Raw genomic sequence first — 16,398 nt, forward strand, 5'->3', positions numbered from 1 at the left:
GAAATTAAACATTCCTAAATAGTAATAATAAGTAGAAAGTAATCATTTCGGGTTATTAGTATTTATAATAATCACAAATTAATGACGATGAAGCGCACTCGTTGATAAGACGCTTGCTTCTCCTTCAACCAGTAGGTTGGGGGTTTGAGTCATTTAGACAGCTAGAGAGTGTGTGTTTTCTCTTTTTTTAGGTAATAATAATTATTAAAAAAATAATAATCACAAATTAATTTTACTCCGTGATCGTTTGTCTGGTGCAAACGATCACAAATTTTATGCATTGTATAGGATAATTTTACTAAAAATAGAAAGAGGCATTGGATTAGGGGACAAACTAAAATGACAATCACAACTTTTATGCATTGTATAGGATAATTTTACTAAAAATAGAAAGAGGCATTGAATTAGGGGACAAATTAAAATGACAAAATTACCGTAAAATGAAAAAAGTGCTACTTTGTCTTTAATTAGTGAATTTAACACTAAGGGTGCGTTTGCATTGGCTGTATAAATTTGATTGAAAATGATCGATAAGAAAAGTTGAGAAAAAATAGTACTTATTTTTTCTTCTTTTTTTTTATCATATGTTTATTAGATATGAAAAATATAAATGTTGAAAAATATTTTCACACCCTTACTCCCACGATAATATTATCCAACATTGGAAAAAAATAATGAATGTAAAAAAACTGCTTGAGAAAATATTCGATCATTTCCAAAAAAAGTTCTATCATAATAAACATATGAAAGTTGTGAAAAATGGTGAAAGTATATATTTTATCTTATTTTCCATCAAAATAAACGTACCCAATTAAATTTATAAGTTTAAAAGTAGTTTATGGTTGTAAATCAAGATTAGTTTGCGAAGGACTCGCGACCAATAGTAAAATCGCAATAATATTTTATGATAAAACTATCATTAGCTAGCCTTTTAATTAATTATGAGAAATATCATAATTGTTGTAGTTATACTAACTTAGGCGGCCGTATATATTTATATAATTAATACTTATATTAAGTTTTATAATTTCATATGATTAATTATTATAACTGTTTAATTCTCTCCCACTGTCTCTATATACGATGCACCGCGATATTATTTATTCAAAATATTATTGCAAACTTTGCTGGCAAAAGTTGAAATGGACCCAAATTAACAACTCCAAGTTGCCTACCTACTACGATACATACACATTATATGTATCTACGCATGCATTTTTATAATTCATTTTTGTGCATCAAATTACAAATGATGTGAACTATTAGCACATTCACAACCTGGCATAACATGGCATTTGTGATACCCCACCACATGTTACATATCTTGATATATACAAGTAGTGTGATAGCCGTTGATAATGTGTGTCATTTTTATTTCATGAAAGTTGTTATCCTCAACTAAGATGAGATGATTTTTGTGATTTGTTTGTACACCCTTAACAATAGTAACATTCCACCTACCTATTTGACCTTATGATATCGCATTCATTCGTCGGTGAAATGCACGAATCAGTTAGTTCTAATTGCAACATTAATGATGGATTTCCTATGACTGGCAGTAAGGGATTAATGCCTAAAGTCAATAATTTTGAGTTCGAATTCATTGTAGCGTGACTTTTAAATTTCTTTATTTAATACAGTGAATTTATAAAGAAAAAAATGACGAATTTTCTAACGGTAATCTCAATAATACATATGTGATCCTCTATTTTAAAACACTTTATGTTCGGTTACAAAAGTTTAAGCATCTAGATTTTTAGGGCATGGCCAATCCCTATCTCTATTTTATGCAGAATCCACCACATTTTATATTATCTTCGTTCATCAAAAGTATATTATCTTGAGTTCCATATGAGCTTTAATAAAATAGTTGGCATATGTGTTTTTAGTGGATAAAGGGTCCCACCATGCAAAAATGAGTAGTTTTATTTGAATTGAGTGCATGCTCATGTAAAAATAAGTTGTTGTGGTTAAAAAGAGAAAGTAAGGTCATATCAAAAAACTGAAAATAATATATTCATTGTGGACGGCAAATCAGATAATTATTGTATACTCTTATAGGGACTGTTCGGTTTGAATGATTAGATTAATCTTATGATATTTTGTTCAGTTGTGTGTATATGACCCGATATTCAATCTCAGGACAATGCCACATATGAATAATATTGAATTATGAGTCTCGATCTATTTTATGACAAAATTAATTTCAGATCAATTCAATCTCAAATAATCTCAAATCAAATTTAATTTCGGTAACCTAATGCCCCCTTAGTGGACGAAAGTAATAATAGAATATGCAATATATCTTATCTTCAACGACTTGATTTGATTTTCACAGTATCAATTCAAATACTTTGGGATTTGCATAGTTGTTGCAATTTGGTTAAATACTTCATGCATAAAATACATTTGCATAGTTGTTGCAATGTATGACTCAACCCCTAATCCACGAACCCTGAATTTTTGTCATGCCAGACCTAACTCTTATATTTTTGTTACAATTTTTGTCCCAAAAAAAATGTTACAATTATGAATTATCTAAAAAAAATGTTAAAAATAAAATAGAATTTGAAGCCCAATTTATAGTTAAATTAATTGGGCTTTTAAGCCCAAATCTCGTGCAATGGGCCACATAGAATACACTAGAAGAGCTAAAAACAAAAAGGAAAAAGAAAATGAACGGAAAAAGAAATCAGAGAAGAAAAACCCTAACCCCTAACCCCTTCTCCAAGTCTATCTCTCTCTAAAACCCTTCTCATCTTTTCGTGATTTCTCTCTCCTCTCTGCACATTGTTATTTTTCCTTTCCTTTTTTTTGATCAAGGTATGTATTAGATCTACCGTTCTTCTAGCTATTCATGCTCTGTTTCCTGCGGTTTGTGATGTTTGTGCATAAATGGTTGATTGTTTCTACATGGTTTGCTATGGTTTTACTTGTTTGTATGGCTTTGACATTGAATGAGTACATCATCTTTTGAATTTGAGCATCTGTTGTTAGGTGAGGAATTTTTGGCTCAATTTCATTTCTGAGTTGTTGGATGTGTTTGTGTTTGTGTTTGTGTTTGTGTGCTCGTCTCCTTTGTTCAAAATTAAGGACTTTGTTTTCTGGAATTTCTATGCTTAAATTCTTTTATTTTTTGGTGGGAATGTACGATTGACTTGTCCATTTGGCTGCTGAAATTGGGTATGGATAAGCTGTTTCAACTGATTACTTATTTTTGCGATCTGTCTTCCACTGGCCAAGAACCCCGTTTCAGTGTTTTTTCTTGTTTTAAGTAGGATTTTTTCATTTGAACTTAATAACAAGGTGTGAATGTGAGATTTTTCCTTTTCTGTTTAGCTGTTCTTGCTCCCTTTATGTTATCATTTCAGCCTTTGTAACTCAGGTTAAGACTTCTCAACAACAGTCTCTGGGTTTACCGTACATTCCTCTAACTCTGGTTTATTGGCTATTGTGTTTAATGCTTGAGCTGCAGAATTTCATTTGTTTGAATAACTAGTGATAGATACTCAGAATAATTGGGATTCAAGTTCTGTTGTGTTCAATTTGCTCAAGCTATTCTAATGATCTACCCTTAATCTTGGAATAATGCTCCTGAAAGTAATGCCATACAATTTATGACAATTAATTACTGATAGAGTTATGTAGCTTTTGTGTAACATATTCGCTAAAACTGATTATTTTGATCAGATATGACTTTTTCCATGGATTTGATCATCATATTACATGAAAAATAAATTGATGACATCTCTCTCTCTAATATGCAGCACTTTAAAAGATGAATTTCAAAAATGTCAATGTTCCCAAGATGCCTAGTGGTAATGGGGCCTCCAAGCTAATTTCTTTTGGGGCTATTGCTGGGCTTACTTTGTACGGACTTAGCAACAGTCTCTACAATGTTGAGGGAGGGCACCGTGCCATTGTTTTCAACCGCATCTGGGGGGTCAAGGATAAGGTATTGTTCCTTTAATCCCTGTCAGACTTGACTCTGAATGCTCTTTTTATAAGATTATGCTTCCAATGTATATTTTCTAATGCTAGGAAAATTTGCCTTGTTGTACTTGCTGACTCATTGTTTTTATCTCACAAGAAAATACATTATTTTAGAGTGTCTGGATTTGGTTAAAAATTGATTCTGCTGTAGTCATAACTGGACATGATTTGGTTACTTTTCCCTCATTGTTCCTTTGCCATTATACATTATGGCTAATAGGTGACTCCTAGTCAACTTAGAGATTGAGACTCTTAACTGAAGTCAATCTGTACCAAGTATTGACATTGTGGAAAGATTAAAAACCCCTTTTGCTCTTCAATATATATTGCTTTGTAATTGTGTGGTCAGCTATATTAATAATAATGTTAACATCAACTTCAACCAAAGTATATTTCTGATTATATTATTCTTTAATAAATGACTTACAGGTCTATCCTGAAGGGACACACATACTGGCCCCGTGGTTCGAAAGGCCAGTAATCTATGATGTTAGGGCACGACCTCATCTTGTGGAGAGCACATCAGGCAGTCGTGACCTTCAGATGGTAATCTTTCATTGACACCCACCCTAATTCTGCCTCTCTGCCTGCATTTATTCACATAATCCTTTGTGGCTCTGCTGGTCATCACTTTTTTTTTAAGCTAGAGAAAGTTTGATTTTCTCTATCTGTCTTGGTACCTTTCAGAGAACAAACTATAGAAAATATTAAGTTTATAAGCCACCATTGCATATAACCCTGTCACTCTACAGCCAACTTCTTTTGTTGAAAGGACGGCCCAATGGGGTGCAAGTTCTTGTTGAATTTGTAGCATGTTATGCCCTTACAGCATGATGGCTTCCAAAATTTTAGTCGCTCTCTGTACTTTCTTTCTATTTCTCTTGTACCCTCTGAAAATATTCAACGTCATACTATAGCCTTAGAGAGTAGTTTCATATCTTGCTATTAGGTCGACTACTGACTAACAAGAATCTAATCATCCACTTGGTTCACTGTATGATTGCTACAGGTCAAAATTGGTCTTCGAGTTCTCACCCGTCCAGTGCCTGATCAATTGCCAACTATTTATCGAACCCTTGGTGAAAATTACAATGAGAGGGTGCTGCCTTCAATTATTCATGAGACTCTGAAATCTGTGGTTGCGCAATACAATGCTAGCCAGCTTATCACCCAGAGAGAGGTAGGCTAATCTGATGTTAAATTGGAGGAATAGTCCTTTGTTTACGTACTATGTACTCTGTATCTTATATCAACCCTTTGATTGCTGTGCTAGTTCACTTAGGGGGGGGGGGGGGTGTTTACTTTTTCATGATTGAGTATTTTTATCCTTATTCCTGGGACATCTCCAATCCCATTTTTTCAGTGGGATGTGAATCATACAAAATTAACTCAAATTATCTTAGAAAAACAATGGATTAGCCTTTTTATTTTTTATCTATCAAGGCTAATCCTCAAAAGTAAACACCCCCTTAAGAAATCATCTGCTGTAGCTGAATTCAGAATAGAGTGTGAGAATGATTCAATACTTAATTGAGCAACTAGAGAATGGGTGTACTTGCAAAATAGATAGTATATGAGCTCGAAAATCCCAAGTTGATTGTACATTATGAAATGGAGTTTCGAATGAAATGTTTTGAACAATGGATGTCTTTTTGATGCACCAGTAAATAATTTAGTCTCATAATAAGTGGGCTAGCATTAGATCGATTTCATAAAATTTGTGAATTCCCAGATAACTGTAGTGCTGTACTGATATAGTAATTTGCTTGATGTAGAATGTCAGTAGGGAAATACGGAAAATATTAACAGAGAGAGCTGCCTACTTCAACATGGCACTGGATGATGTGTCTATTACCACCCTGACCTTTGGAAGGGAATTCACTGCTGCCATAGAAGCTAAACAGGTTGCTGCACAAGAAGCTGAGAGGGCCAAATTTGTAGTTGAAAAGGCTGAGCAAGACAAACAAAGTGCTATAATTAGAGCACAGGTAAATGCTTACTACTTTCTGATATTTCCAAATAATTGTATTTTTTTTAGATACGTGCTCTCAGAAAGATAAAAACACATGCTATTATTGTTTGAATCTTGTTGGTTCAGTATGCTACATACTCTTCGTAGGATTGAGCTTTTTGTGAGATCCTCGGATTCATTTAAATTTGACCTCATTCTTGTCTCCAGGGAGAAGCCAAGAGTGCTCAATTGATTGGTCAAGCTATTGCCAACAATCCGGCATTTATCACGCTGAGGAGAATTGAAGCAACCAAGGATATCTCACACACTGTTGCTATGTCAACCAACAAGGTGTACTTGAACTCCGATGAGTTGTTGCTGAACCTTCAAGAGCTCAACCATGACCAAACCGTTCGGAAGTAAATAACCCTCAAGATGACCAAGCTTCATGTTTCGTCCCCACCCGGTCAAGTTGTAGGAGCCTTATTGTGGATGCTAGTTACAATTGGATCTTCTTTATCGGATTTTCGAGACTGCCCCTTGGAAAAACATTATCTTAAGATTGCATGTTTCGTGAGAGTCCTGTAATGTTTTGGATACAAAATAATTGCTGCAAGGATTGATTGAGCATTCAGGACCAAGTAAAATCATCGGCATTTCTGCATCTTGTTTTTGCTTGTGGTGTTATATTTGTTGTTTGATGCCCAAATTCGAGTAATTCTATCTTTTTCATATATTTTTTTCTTTCTGGGCAATTGATCATAAGATTTTTTTTTGTTCTGAGCATTTGTTCATTACAGTTGGGCGTAGATTCTTTTGTATATATTTATCCTATAGTTTATGAAGCATGTACATAAGCATAAACATTCTATGCCCTATTCCTTAAGTTATATGTGAAAAATGCTACTTCCTCCGTCCTAATAATTTTGTCCTACTTTTCTTTTTAATGTATTCCAATAATCTTGTCCCATTTCCTTTTTATGCAAATTTTAGATACTAATTAATTCTTTTTTTGGAGGTCAAATACTAATTAATTCTAATTAAACCTATCGGTCCCCCCTCCCCCCCAAACAATTAAACCCAGCAAACAATTCCCCCCTTCCCCCATCGTTCCTCCCGCCTCCCCCTTCCCCCATCGTTTCTCTGGCGCTGCACTCGTCGTTCCTTCGGCGCCACCTTCCCTTCCTTCCCCCATCGTTCCTCCGGCGTCGCACCCATTTGCACAGATCTAAGCCTCCCCCTCTGTAAATCCACCTTCTCTCTTCTCTATTTTTGCTTTTTTTTTCCCCCCAAAAATTAGGGCTCGCCTAATACATCTGAGGACGAAGATTTGAGCCCCTTTCGTCAGCGGCTTCTCCTGGTTAACGAAGACGATGAAAAATGGCCTCTCCTGATTAGCGAAGACGATGGAAAATTTGTTGAAGAAATTTGGTTTTCCTGTTCTTGGCTTCTCCAGAAATTGTTCTTGGTTTTTCTGTTCTTGGTTAGCAAAGACGATGGAAAATTTAATGATTATATTTATGTTCTTGGGCTATGAAGATGATGAAAAATTTGTTGAAGAAATTGTTATTGGGCTAAAGATTTGATTTTTATTCTTGTTCTTTTGCTTGATTTTGTTCACTGTTTCGGATGGAGAGAGGCGGCGATGCGGCTGGTGGCCATGCCGACGCCGGGGAAGGGGGCGGCGCAGGTGTGGCTCCGCCTACTGTTGATGTCGCCGGGAAAGTGAGGAAGAAACAATGATAATTTTAAGCTATACTTAATTTCTTGTTAAACATGTGGGACCTTCTAGTTTACCATACTAATTTAACACTCCTTAATCTCTGTGCCCAAAAGAAAGGGGGCAACATTATTGGGACAGATGGATTATCTTTTATAAACATAAGCATTCTATGCCCTGTTCTTTAAATACCCTTTGATTTGATGGGTTTGCTTGGTTTTCTGTGAAAGTCTTACACATTTGACCGATTTAACAATTATCAGTCATAAAAATCAACGATTTGACAACTATCAGTCAAGAATACATATGATCGGTGGATGGTTAGAATACATAATTTCACCGAGCGGACACATGATTTTACCGATCGGACACAAAAAACCAAGCAAATTCATCAACATCAAAGAGTAAAATAGGTACTTCACATAATTAAGGCATAAAATGCCTAAGTTTATAACTTAGGACAATTTTATTATAAAACTTAAGGAAGTGGACATTTTTACCTATTAACATTATCTGATCGAGAAACGTAGAATTGATTGAGATGGGAATTTATGACAAGAAAGCTAGAATAGATAGAAGAGACAGAAATAGGTGAACGAAATTTTATTTGGATTCAAAAAAATGTGAACTTTATGTAATTTTCGACACATCACACAAACTTGCTCAAGACAAATTAACTATGTGCGATTACAATAAATCTATGCAATATATATGTAAAAATCTACGCCCCTCCATCTCATTATTGTTGGCCTATTTCTTTTTAACACAGATTATTGATCTATTTTTTTTGGGCACGGGTATTTAGGAGAATAAGATTATAGCTTAAAAGTGTGTAAAGGCATGTGAGATCACATTGTTTATTTGTAGTGTAAAATCATTACTAAAATAAAAACAAGTCAATATTAATGGGACACCCCAAAAAGAAAAATAAGCCAACAATAACGGGATGAAGAGAGTATTTTTCTTTTAATAAAAAATGATATGGAGTAGATATTTTACTATAGGGCTAATTGCCTGTAAATCCCTAACGTTTACACGGAATTGATTTTTGTACCTTTTTTTATTTTTCTTCTTTTAAATACCTAACCTTTCATTTTTGTCTGGAATTTATCCGGTGACCGATTTTTTCTTATGTCGGCGCCGGAAATGCCACTGTGGCTGCCGGAACTAATGAGGTGGCAGCCGGAAATTAACACATAGCCTATTAATTGACACGTGGCAAAAAATTAAAAAAAAAAAGTAAAATCCCACCCCCACCCCCCCTCCCGTCTTCTTCCTCTCCCCCTGCCACCACCACACGCCGGCGACCACCACCAGCGTCGCCCCCTGCCGCCACCACCACCCTATCCATCCCAGCCGTGACGACCAAGGCAGCTGTGCTGGAAGCCGTCGCGGAGGCGCTGCGCCTCGGCCTCGTGGAGTCGCGCGACGTCGCCACTTCCCCCCACACAATTCCGTGAAATTTCAGAAAACTAGGGTTTGGGGGTGGGGAAGAGAAAGGGGAAGACGATGGGTGGATCCAGGCGCCTCAATTGATGGAGGGGGAAGACGATGGGTGAAAAGGGATCTGGGCGCCACCACCACCACCAAATTCGTTCAGTCCTTCCCACCACCAGCACCAAATTCACAGCAAACATCAAATTCCTACCAAATTCCTATCAAATTCACAGCAAACATCAAATTGGAGCGTTGAAGGTCGACGGGGAGGGCTGACGCGGGTTTGGAAAGGGGGAGGCGGAGGGGGAAGTGGCTGCGGCGAGGTGGGGAAGGGGGGAGGGGTCAGCGGGTCTGAAAAGGGGGAGGGGGAAGGCGACACCACAATTGGAGCGTTGAAGGTTGACGGGCACTGGTGGTGGTGGCGGTGGGTGGCGGCGCTGGCGGTGGTGGAGGTGGCAGGGGGCGCGCCGGGTGGGGGAGCGGGGGAAGGGGGAAAAGACGATGGAGGGAGGGGAGAATTTTTCTTTTCTTTTCCACATGTTTTTTTATTTTAATTTTTTCATATATTTTTTCCACATGTCACAAAAGTGACACCATGTTAATTTCCGGCTGCCACCTCATCAGTTCCGGCAGCCACAGTGGCATTTTCGGCGCCGGCATAAGAAAAAACCGGTCACCGGACAAATTCCAGACAAAAATGAAAGGTTAGGTATTTAAAAGAAGAAAAATAAAAAAAGGTGCAAAAACCAATTCCGTGTAAACGTTAGGGATTTACAGGCAATTAGCCCTTTACTATATTGTCTACATTGTAATTTTTCTTGGTAATTTTTTATTTTTATTTTATTTTAATTAAAAAATAGGTACAATGTGAATAATACAGTAAAATAACTTATTTTTTATTTTAAAAAAAATTAAATAAATTATTTTTTTTATTTAACTAGTTGGTGGCTAGCCATAACATGACTATTTAGAACTCCCACTCGTTAAAATTAATGTTTGAAACAAACATTAGTACTTGACGTCAGATGAGTTGTTTTTTTTTAAGAATTAGGGGTGTTAAAATTGCATATGTACGTAAAAGTTATTTTTTAATTAATGCCACGGTTGAAAAGTAATTAATGCAACATTGGAAAAGTCATGCAAAATTTGCAATAATGTGCATCCATTTGTTGTATTAAATTGGATTAATTAACCCTTTATGTCATTTATTTTTTAGAAGAAAAAATACAGTACTATAAGAAAACTTCATAGTGCGGTCTGGAAAGGATTTATATACTAGCTTGATTATTGATTTTATCATGATCTAGTTTTTACTTGCTTGGATAATTCATTGTATTTTATTTTCAATTTTATATATGATATAATATTCTATCTAAAAAAAAAATTAAAATTATATCATTAATTGTTCATTTAAAAAGAGGCATCCGAGAGGTTTCGGGTTCAATCTCATTTGCGTGCAGTGATGTTTTCCCACTTTAGGTGGTGTTGTATTCCCGCCTGCGTGCAGTGTTGTATTGTTTGGTGTTGAGGTCCCAAACACAGGGCGTTTCTCGCCTGCATGCGATGATGTTTTCCCACCATTTGGATGGCGATGAGGTGATCGCCTGCGTGCGGGTTGTTAATTGATTATATTCAGATATATACCTCTTGTCATCTCAAATAAAATTGTTCATTTAAAAAGAAAGCATGAGAAGAATTATAAACTGTGTATTTATATCAATCAAGATTTAAATATATTTCAAAGGATTTACATATCTATACGTACGGATCGTATAGAATATATCTATATATATGAAAGAATAATCAAAGATGTATATTTCAAAGTGTTATTGCAGACCTCGATCGGTAGCACTTCTACGGATTTTCGTTGCCAAATTCAAATTCCCACCAACTTTAAAGCTAACCAATTAAGTTATATTATTATTATTGGAATTACTATGTTTTGTGAGAGCTGTTCGTACCATTTTAAGAAATGACAGTAAATGATATTTATACTCTTTAGAAATGATATTAATTTTTCTACCTGCAAAAATATAAAGACATTGAAACGGTTGCTATCTTCACATGCCTTCCATTCCATGTTTCACCTGCAGAGATTATGGATTTCACTCTAATTAATGTGTAATAGATTTATGAAAGAATAATTAAACAAAATATTACTCCAACATAAAAAAATAAAGAAAAGAACACAGCAGAAACCCTAACTGTCTACGCCGTCACTTCTGCGACGTGGCTTCTTCATCTCTCTATTTAATTCTCTTTTATAAAAAATTACGAGTATTTAAGACTATTTAATTTAAAAATATAATCTTTTAAAGCTGTGACTGAAAATAATTTTTATTCATCCAAAATGACTATATATAAATGTGCATATGCTCCAATAAAGTTTCACTTCAACATTTAAAATTCCTAAGATATAACTTGGAGTAATTGGACAAATTAAATGATACAATATGATAAGGAAGGGAGTAAGAAATTCACTTTTGGTTTCTTTCCCTAATAACTAATGAGAATATGAAGAGTCTATAAAGTCAAGTAGCACTTGAAATTAAACAAGGATAAATTAGATAGTTTGACATTATTCTTCATATAATATTTTAAAATAGGACATGTTTTCCAAAAAAAAAAAACTTATTCGAGAACAGATGATATAGGCTATCTGAACAGCATTTGATATTCCGTTAATCGAATATCGATATTTTGGTATTCAGTTTCAAGGTTGCAATTTATTTTATTTTTTATTTTTGGATTTCAATTGCTCCAATAATCGATTAATTAAAACTGATATACATAAATAAAGGCTAGCTCAAATGGCAAATTTGAGCACCCAAAGATTTTCCTTTGTGAGAAGTTTGGGTTCAATCCCGTCTGCATGCAATTATTTTCCTATCTCTGTGTGGTGTGGTGATCATGTCTGTGTGCGGTTATTTTTTCACTTTTATATGATATAGAGATTATGTTTGCGTGCGCCCCCCTTATTTGATTAGGGTTGTGAATCGGGTCGAGATCGGGTACCCTACCCGAAAAAATCGGGTACCCGGCCCCGAATAAGGCCGAAACCTAATACCAGACCCAAACCCGATTTCTTAATCGGGTACCCTAATACCGAGTCGGGTATTCGAGTACCCTAAATTACCCGGTCAAAATGGCAATTTTCAAAGTCAAACTGTGAATTCGGGTACCCTAATACCCGATTTTCTTATAAAAAAAAATCCAAAATGTAGCCCCTATTTTCAGCCATTGCCCTATATAATTGTGTACGTTTTCAATTCCCTGTATTAACAAATAATATATAACATCAAATTAAAAATAAACAATTAAGCACAAATCTCATATTTTTAAAAATATAATTAATTAAAAATTCGGGTTAGTCTTGATTCAATTCAAACTTAATTTTACTATTTCAGGTTTTCAAAAATTAAATTTGATTAAATAATTTAAAATATATTTAATTAAAAATTCAGGTATTTCGAATATACCCGATACCCGATTTATTTATACCCTAAAAAAATATTGTTTTAAAAAAGAAGCTATCTTAAAAAAATTAATGAATCTAAAAAAATCGCATTCGTTAAATCGTGCACACCTATCAGATCATAATCTTTAAAAACTTAGTTCATTCCTATGAAAGTTATCTTTGTAACTTTTGATATAATTGTAAACATATCGATCCTTACTAATTTAGTAGTTTAATTAATATATATGTATACATACATTTTTTACTTATATGGAGTATAAGATAAGAATCCTTTAATATATAAAATTCTTCAAATTACACTGATTTAATTACTTATTTTAATAGGGTCAATTTTTGTGAATCCAAAACATTTTTAGGAATTTTGAAATTGCACCTGAGTTTATTTTCCCTCAGAATTTAAAAATTGATCATTTTTTTTACTTTCTAATTTTAATCCTATCATCCATTTTCCCCAATTTAAATCTGGCATGGCCATTGAGAATGGCACACTAGACACATCGGACAACCAAATAAAACGACGTCGTTCCACTTGAAAGAAAACGACGGTATTTTGTGTAAAATTAACATTATGCATCGCGATTTTTAAGTGGGGCATTAGCATTATGCATCACACAAAACAACGCGGTTTCCTTTTAAGGGGACCACGTTGTTTTATTTTTAATATTAACTAGTACTTTCTTCCAACCCAAGAAAGAAAACTGAAACTCAATCAACTGTTAATTAATTAATTTTTTTTTTTTGGTAAAGCCGCTGCTTCGATGCACATTGAAAAATTATGTTCTTATGCAATAGCTTGCAAACGATACCAAAGAGGTAAATCACACTAGGCTACAAACTATATAAAAAAAAAAAAACAAACAAACAAATAAACTCACGATCTTGTACAATAATTAACTTGCAAATCACATATAAAATATACGATAGACTCTGACCTATAAAAATATTTGACGAGATTCGAACTTGAGAATCTTGATATAATAGCTCACAACCACAGGGCTCCGGCCTGTTTGAGCAACGGCCGGAGCTCTTCCCTGATCAGCGTGGCGATGACCCGCTCGGTCCCGCCGAACCACCGCCCCGCCACGAACACCGCCGGGAACTGCAGCAGCCCGCCACCCGCCTCGGCCAGCAGGCGGGCCAGCTCGTCCACGTGCCTCTCCTCCACCTCGCACACGGCCGGGTTGGCGCCCACGGACTGCAGCAGGCGCCTCACCACGAAGCTCATGCAGCAGCCCCGCCGCGCCACCACCACCACGGCGCTCTCCGCCACCACGCTCCGCCACTCCGAGGAGAGCCGTTGCTGCATGCTCTTGATAATTGATTTCTTCTAAACCTACTAGCAAAGGTTGGAGTGAGGGATGAGTTCGTTGCGTCATTTGCGCTTGATATAAATAATTGGGTAAAAATGGTCCTAACTAGTAATAAATTTCACTACATGCTGTGACATCTTTTCATCTAACTCGTTTATTAGATTTAGGGTCTGACTTTTCCATCGCAATATCCGTTTTTGAAAAATTTCTGTCGCATGCATTTGGTATGGCAGAGTGCCTTAACTTGGTATGTTTTTCTTTCGATAATCATTTTTATTAGGTTACACTAAATATGGGCCTACACACTTTTATACCATTATCTTTCTCTCTTAAATAAAGATGTCCGGAAAAAAAAAACTGTGATGAGACCTCAAGAAGTATCTGAATATAATTAAGTATACGACGCGCGCAAATAGGCGGAACCTCAACACCACATAATGATGGGAAAATTATACTGTACGTAGGTGGGAATACAACACCACACAACGGTGAGAAAACTACACTGCACGCAGGCGGGAGTACAACACCACCCCCAAAGTGAGAAAACATCACCGCACGCAGGTGAGATTGAATCCAATACCTCTCACAAATTAAAGGAGAGTCTTTGGGTGCCTCTTTTTTGCCACTAGAGCAAGGCCTCATTTACCAAAAAAAAAAAAAAAGTCAAGTTAAATGGATAAAGCGTGTTTATTATAAAAAAATGATTAATATATATATATATATATATGTATGTATGTATGTATGTATGTATGTATATAACGAACAAGTCAATAAAATCTACGAATAAATCAATGTAACACACGAACATCTATATGCAATTAATGTGGTGAAATTTCGCCTCCTCCAGAATTTAAACCTAGGTGAGAATGTTATATGTGTGTTACATTGATTTGTTCGTAGATTTTATTAACTTGTTTGTTAATCTCATTTCAAACGATTGATTTGAATAAATATTAGTCATGTGATTTGAATATCTTCAATCTCATTTTTTCCTCACGAAAGATAATATTCTCATTGAATTCTTTCTTTCTCGATCTCTATATATATATGTATGGATGAGTTAATATAAAAACTCTCGTTTGTGTAAGAAATAAGAAAAATCCAAATAATCCAATATAATAACAAGGACGATCAAGACTTGGTTAAACTAATTTAGTGGGAAACTTATAACAAGTGAAAAGTTTATGTAGTATCATGCTAAAATTGAAGTTAACGTGGAATTCATAAATTAAATAAAAATTTGTATATTTACGTACTAATAGCCTTATATATTTTGCATTTATGACTTGCAACTTTTGATCCTTCAAATTTTCACTCTATTGAAGTTGTCTTTATAGGTCTATATTTACTTATTAAAATAAATTAGACCTTATCAGGTTTTATCATAGTATTTCATTGATTTACCGTCTGATACATTAATTTATAATTGAATAATCAAAGTGTAATACAATAAGATGATATTTCTTCCATTCTCAAAAAATAATTCTAAAAGGAATAACATCAATTTTAAAAAAATTAATTGATTGTACTGTGAGTTGCTAGTGTTAATAATGATTAATTAATTGTATATAAGTGAAAAATGATCTCATTGCAATTGTGTAATAAAATAGGTAAATAAATTGATACATTAAACATAATATGTTATGGGTAATATCTATAAATGGAAATAAATTCTACAACATTTCAAAGATGAATTAAGTCTAAGTTTTGCATGTTTATGTCAAAGAAAAAAAAAGTCTTAATTAAGTTTTGCATGCAATGACATAACATTAATATCCCAAGTATATTTTCCAACATCAAATTAAACTATGTGTCGCGTGAGACGTGAAATTGTCTAATTACTACTCAACTCCATTCGTTTCAGTTAAGTTAATCAATTAACTTCTTTTCAATATGGAATTTTAAAAAATACTACTAGTATTTTAAGTGTATTTACTAATAAAGTGAATAAGTAATTAGATGTTTCTTTATTTATATTTATTTCATATAAGAAAATTGATCAACTTAATTAGAACGACCAAAAAAAATTATTGATCAAATTAGTTAGAACAGATATGGAGTATATCGGTTAAGACTTAAGAGGACTCGTCTTATTCATAAAAATCAAATTCCACTTCAACAAAAATAACGATATTTGTTTGATTTCATAGAAAATTAAACAGGATGATTGACCCTAATGGGATATATATTTTCTTTCAATTTTTTCATGATTTTAGTTCTTATTTTAAATGTCATTCATAAATTAATCATCTAAATATATTTTAGAAATACATGGTGCTTTCCTTAAATTTCTATCAAATTGCTAATTTTATTTGTTGATTGTGTTTATTCAGTGGTTGAAATATTTTCTTATTTTTTAAGTTTTAAATGGATTTTTAATGGTGAGAAAGGTGTAAACGTATTTTAATGTTTAACATTATACACATAAGATGCATATATATGGCTAGATAATAAGGATGCATGTTGTTGAATAAAAAAATGCATAAAGTAAATTAAAAATTTTGACAAA

At 34.3% G+C, this 16,398-nt stretch overlaps 2 protein-coding genes across 3 annotated transcripts; one reads left to right on the plus strand and one right to left on the minus strand.

Moving 5' to 3' along the window:
- The first annotated feature begins 2,667 nt into the window (after positions 1-2,667).
- On the plus strand, positions 2,668-6,610 carry LOC131009187 (prohibitin-1, mitochondrial-like). Of its 2 annotated transcripts, none has more exons than XM_057936437.1 (6): positions 2,668-2,823; positions 3,768-3,955; positions 4,423-4,539; positions 5,003-5,173; positions 5,769-5,981; positions 6,173-6,610. In XM_057936437.1, exons 2-6 carry the CDS (start codon positions 3,779-3,781, stop codon positions 6,365-6,367), a joined length of 873 nt encoding a protein of 290 aa, XP_057792420.1. In that variant the 5' UTR covers positions 2,668-2,823; positions 3,768-3,778; the 3' UTR covers positions 6,368-6,610. The 2 variants fall into 2 exon arrangements, with proteins under 2 accessions (XP_057792420.1, XP_057792421.1); XM_057936438.1 differs by having other exon boundaries at positions 2,688-2,827; positions 3,767-3,955.
- A 6,664-nt stretch (positions 6,611-13,274) lies between these two features.
- On the minus strand, positions 13,275-14,087 carry LOC131009189 (glutaredoxin-C9-like). The gene has a single exon (XM_057936439.1). The coding sequence runs from the start codon at positions 13,883-13,885 to the stop codon at positions 13,562-13,564; it is 324 nt and encodes a 107-aa protein (XP_057792422.1). The 5' UTR covers positions 13,886-14,087; the 3' UTR covers positions 13,275-13,561.
- Positions 14,088-16,398: the final 2,311 nt, after the last annotated feature.

Source organism: Salvia miltiorrhiza, chromosome 2 (assembly GCF_028751815.1).
Source record: "Salvia miltiorrhiza cultivar Shanhuang (shh) chromosome 2, IMPLAD_Smil_shh, whole genome shotgun sequence".
Lineage (NCBI taxonomy): Eukaryota > Viridiplantae > Streptophyta > Magnoliopsida > Lamiales > Lamiaceae > Salvia > Salvia miltiorrhiza.

Coding starts and splice junctions, on each gene's coding strand:
- LOC131009187 (XM_057936437.1), top strand. CDS start 3,779: ATGAATTTCAAAAATGTCAATGTTCCCAAGATGCCTAGTGGTAATGGG. Junction 3,956..4,422: donor TCTGGGGGGTCAAGGATAAG/GTATTGTTCCTT, acceptor AATGACTTACAG/GTCTATCCTGAAGGGACACA. Junction 4,540..5,002: donor GCAGTCGTGACCTTCAGATG/GTAATCTTTCAT, acceptor TGATTGCTACAG/GTCAAAATTGGTCTTCGAGT.
- LOC131009189 (XM_057936439.1), bottom strand. CDS start 13,885: ATGCAGCAACGGCTCTCCTCGGAGTGGCGGAGCGTGGTGGCGGAGAGC.